Raw genomic sequence first — 3,068 nt, 5'->3', positions numbered from 1 at the left:
GATTTTTGTTAGTTTGAACAGTGATAAATTTATCAGTGTAAAAAAAAATGTCATGTTAGTAAATGAAGGGATCCAAACTTGTTATTAAGTATAAAGTAAGACTTATATCAAAGCCAGATCTAGAAAAAATATAGCTAAAAAAGACTGAATTTTCATTTAGTGTATTGTCTGTAATTTTAACATTGTAACAACTAAGCATTATAATATTCATTGAAGTAAAGTACGAACCAAAATGATCAAAATATATATAACACTGTAACAACCAAACAAGTCAAATGTATGAAGTATTCACATTCTAACAACTAAATGAATCAATGTTTCCTTGTTATTACATTGTAACAAACAAACAAGCAAAATGTATTCTTTTCTTCCAAATCTGTTGATTAGTGTAACAAACAAATAAAAAAAATATTTTCTTTTCTTCCAGATCTGTTGATTATTGCGGAGGCAAGTAATCAATGTTTTAATTGCATAGTGGCAATAATGTAGCACAGATTGGGAAACTTAGTCCCAAACTACCTACAATTGATTTTTCTTGAGTTTAAGCCACTGATAAATTTATCACTGTAAAAAAGAACATTTGGTTGGATATGACAGTGATAAATTTATCAACCACTAACATAAATGTAATAAACCATCAACTCTTTCCATACAGTCAGTTATAAATTTATCATTCTTAAAAATAACAAAATTCAGCAACCCCATTAATGCTTGATTGTTTCCTTCAGACAATGGTAAATTTATCACTCTTAAAAAAACATAATCCACCAACTCATTCAAACCAACCAGCGATAAATTTACCACTGTATAAAACACCAAAAACATCAACTACATTTAACCAAAATCAAAGAATATAAATCTGTGATACTTAATCTTGTAAAAATATCAACAAAAAATATAATTTTCCTTCAAAAAATTCCTCAATCATCCAATGCAACTACCGAAATGATGTATCTTTCAAAAAATACTCAAACATTCAATACAAGTAACACCTCTCAACTCTCAACAAAAGTAATTCAATTAAAATCAATACAACTAAAGCAAGCATCTTTACATGTCTTTCGATTATGAGTTCCCATCTTTCCATACCTATTGCACCTAATTCTCTTGATCCGCCCTTCAAAGGTATTTTCTCTGTTCTTGAATGTCCAACCGGTTTCTTACAAAGAGGAGGTAAAGCAACGTCATCATCAAGAACTACATTTGGCTTCCACATACTAGGAACTGAATAGATAGAATGCGAATAAGAATCACAATAACTACGAACATGGTAGTAATCATCAAGAAAACAATTCAGATCCTTCTCACTCCTCTTTATAGCATAAAAACCATGTTTGCAAGGAAAAGAATCAATTTCCAACAATCGAAAAAAACAAGACTATTTCCCAATATCAACCATAACTGAATGATCCAATTAGATTTCATGAATATCATCACTACATTTCTTAACTATCCATGCATTTGTATCATTAAAAGCTTCTTCCAACTTTTTCTCTGCAGAAGGACAAACAATACGATTCCACTTATTTCCAACTTCTCACCTTTTTGAAAAGTGCTCCATTAGTTTCACCCGTATAGCATCAACAAGATTAGTTGAAAACAAATGGTGCTTATCCCTAATCCATGAATTAAAAGATTCTGCAGCATTTGTGCACATTTCACCACACCTCTTGCCTTGAAAATAAGCGTTATACCAATACTCATTAGGCAAATCCTCAAGAAACTTCTGAACATTACGACCACAACGACCTTTAAATTCTTCAAATAGCTCATTAAACAACTCAATAGTAATAGCATATGCACATCTACCAAAAGGAGTGAGCAAATACTCTTTAGATTCGCGACTCTTCATTGACAAATAAGTCTTCAAGTTTGTTTTCAAATGCATTGAACAAAAAGAATGAGAAGAAAACAAAAAGACCTTAGCTAAAGCTTTCAGCAAACCTCCATGTCGATCAGTAACAAACGTATTATCCCTTCCCGAAGTCAAAATAACAAATAACTTTGACAAGAACCAATGACAATTGTCATAACGTTCACTATCAACAATGGCAAAATATAATGGATATAAACCTACAAACAAAATATATACACATTATTTGTAACAAATAAAAAGGATTACAAAACAAAAGCAAAACGCAAAGTATATAACATATAGCACCAACCATAGATAACTTTATCACTGTATTACTACAACAATTCAATAAAAACATACAACATATAGAATCAATGCATAATAAATTTATCATTGTATAAATATAAAAATTTAACAAAAGTATACAGCATATAAAGGTATACAGCATAAATTTATCACTAATTGATTGACCATACTCAATAATCAACACTCTCCAGTAACAAAAATGATAAAATTATCATTGTTTTAATAATAATAACAAATAGACACAAAATATACCTTGGTTACTGTCTTTTTCCGTAGCAGCCAATAAACAACCTTTGTGTCTTCCTTTCAAGAAAGTTTCATCAAGTATCAACACAGGCCGACAATACTTGAAACCATGAATACATGCCTCAAAGGCGAAAAACAAGCATTTGAAATGTCTTCTTTTACTATCAATATCAAATTCCATATAAAAAACACTCCCCGGATTATAATCATTAGCGGTATCAACATACCAACGAATATCGTCAAATAAAGATGAATAGTCACCAAAAACAACATCCCTTGTTTTTTCAACACCCATCCAAGCTCGCCGACAAGAAACTTCTGTTCCATAATAGTCCTTGAAATCACAAAACACCTCACTAACCGATGTCAAAGCCTTATTACGAACCTCACATGAAATTAGCCCACCAATCATACTCGAAGTCATCCTAGTATGTTTAATTGTACGAAAAGAAGATCCACGCGTATGAATATCATCAAATGTTTAATAACAAAAACTTTACTAGAATTTTCCACTCTGGCATGCACGCTCCATAAACATCCCAAATCAGTCCTTCTCTTACAATGAATAGTGACACAATCCTTGTCATTCTTAACAAAATCAAAATCAAAATCGGAATGAATAGAATATTTTGACAATGCATCTCGAAATTCAACAACTCTT

General features: G+C 31.0%; 1 protein-coding gene across 1 annotated transcript; it reads right to left on the bottom strand.

Moving 5' to 3' along the window:
- Positions 1-772: 772 nt before the first annotated feature.
- On the bottom strand, positions 773-2,831 carry LOC145804367 (uncharacterized). The gene is made up of 4 exons (XM_082898051.1): positions 2,414-2,831; positions 1,542-2,073; positions 1,090-1,259; positions 773-828 (listed from the first exon to the last, which is right to left on the bottom strand). Exons 1-4 carry the CDS (start codon positions 2,829-2,831, stop codon positions 773-775), a joined length of 1,176 nt encoding a protein of 391 aa, XP_082754177.1.
- Between the last annotated feature and the right edge of the window lie 237 nt (positions 2,832-3,068).

This window comes from Camellia sinensis, chromosome 12 (genome assembly GCF_055761805.1).
Source record: "Camellia sinensis isolate YWXY chromosome 12, ASM5576180v1, whole genome shotgun sequence".
In the NCBI taxonomy this organism is placed as follows: Eukaryota; Viridiplantae; Streptophyta; class Magnoliopsida; order Ericales; family Theaceae; genus Camellia; species Camellia sinensis.
Note: the sequence above shows the minus strand (reverse complement) of the source record. Positions and strands in the feature narration are given on the sequence as shown.

Bases quoted from the DNA above. Each gene is read 5' to 3' on its own strand.
- LOC145804367 (XM_082898051.1), bottom strand. From the start codon at position 2,831: ATGACTTCGAGTATGATTGGTGGGCTAATTTCATGTGAGGTTCGTAAT. The intron at 2,074-2,413 runs GTATATTTTGTG...TTTTGTTTGTAG, and splicing joins GGAAAAAGACAGTAACCAAG to GTTTATATCCATTATATTTT. The intron at 1,260-1,541 runs GTGAGAAGTTGG...CCATGTTCGTAG, and splicing joins ATGGAGCACTTTTCAAAAAG to TTATTGTGATTCTTATTCGC.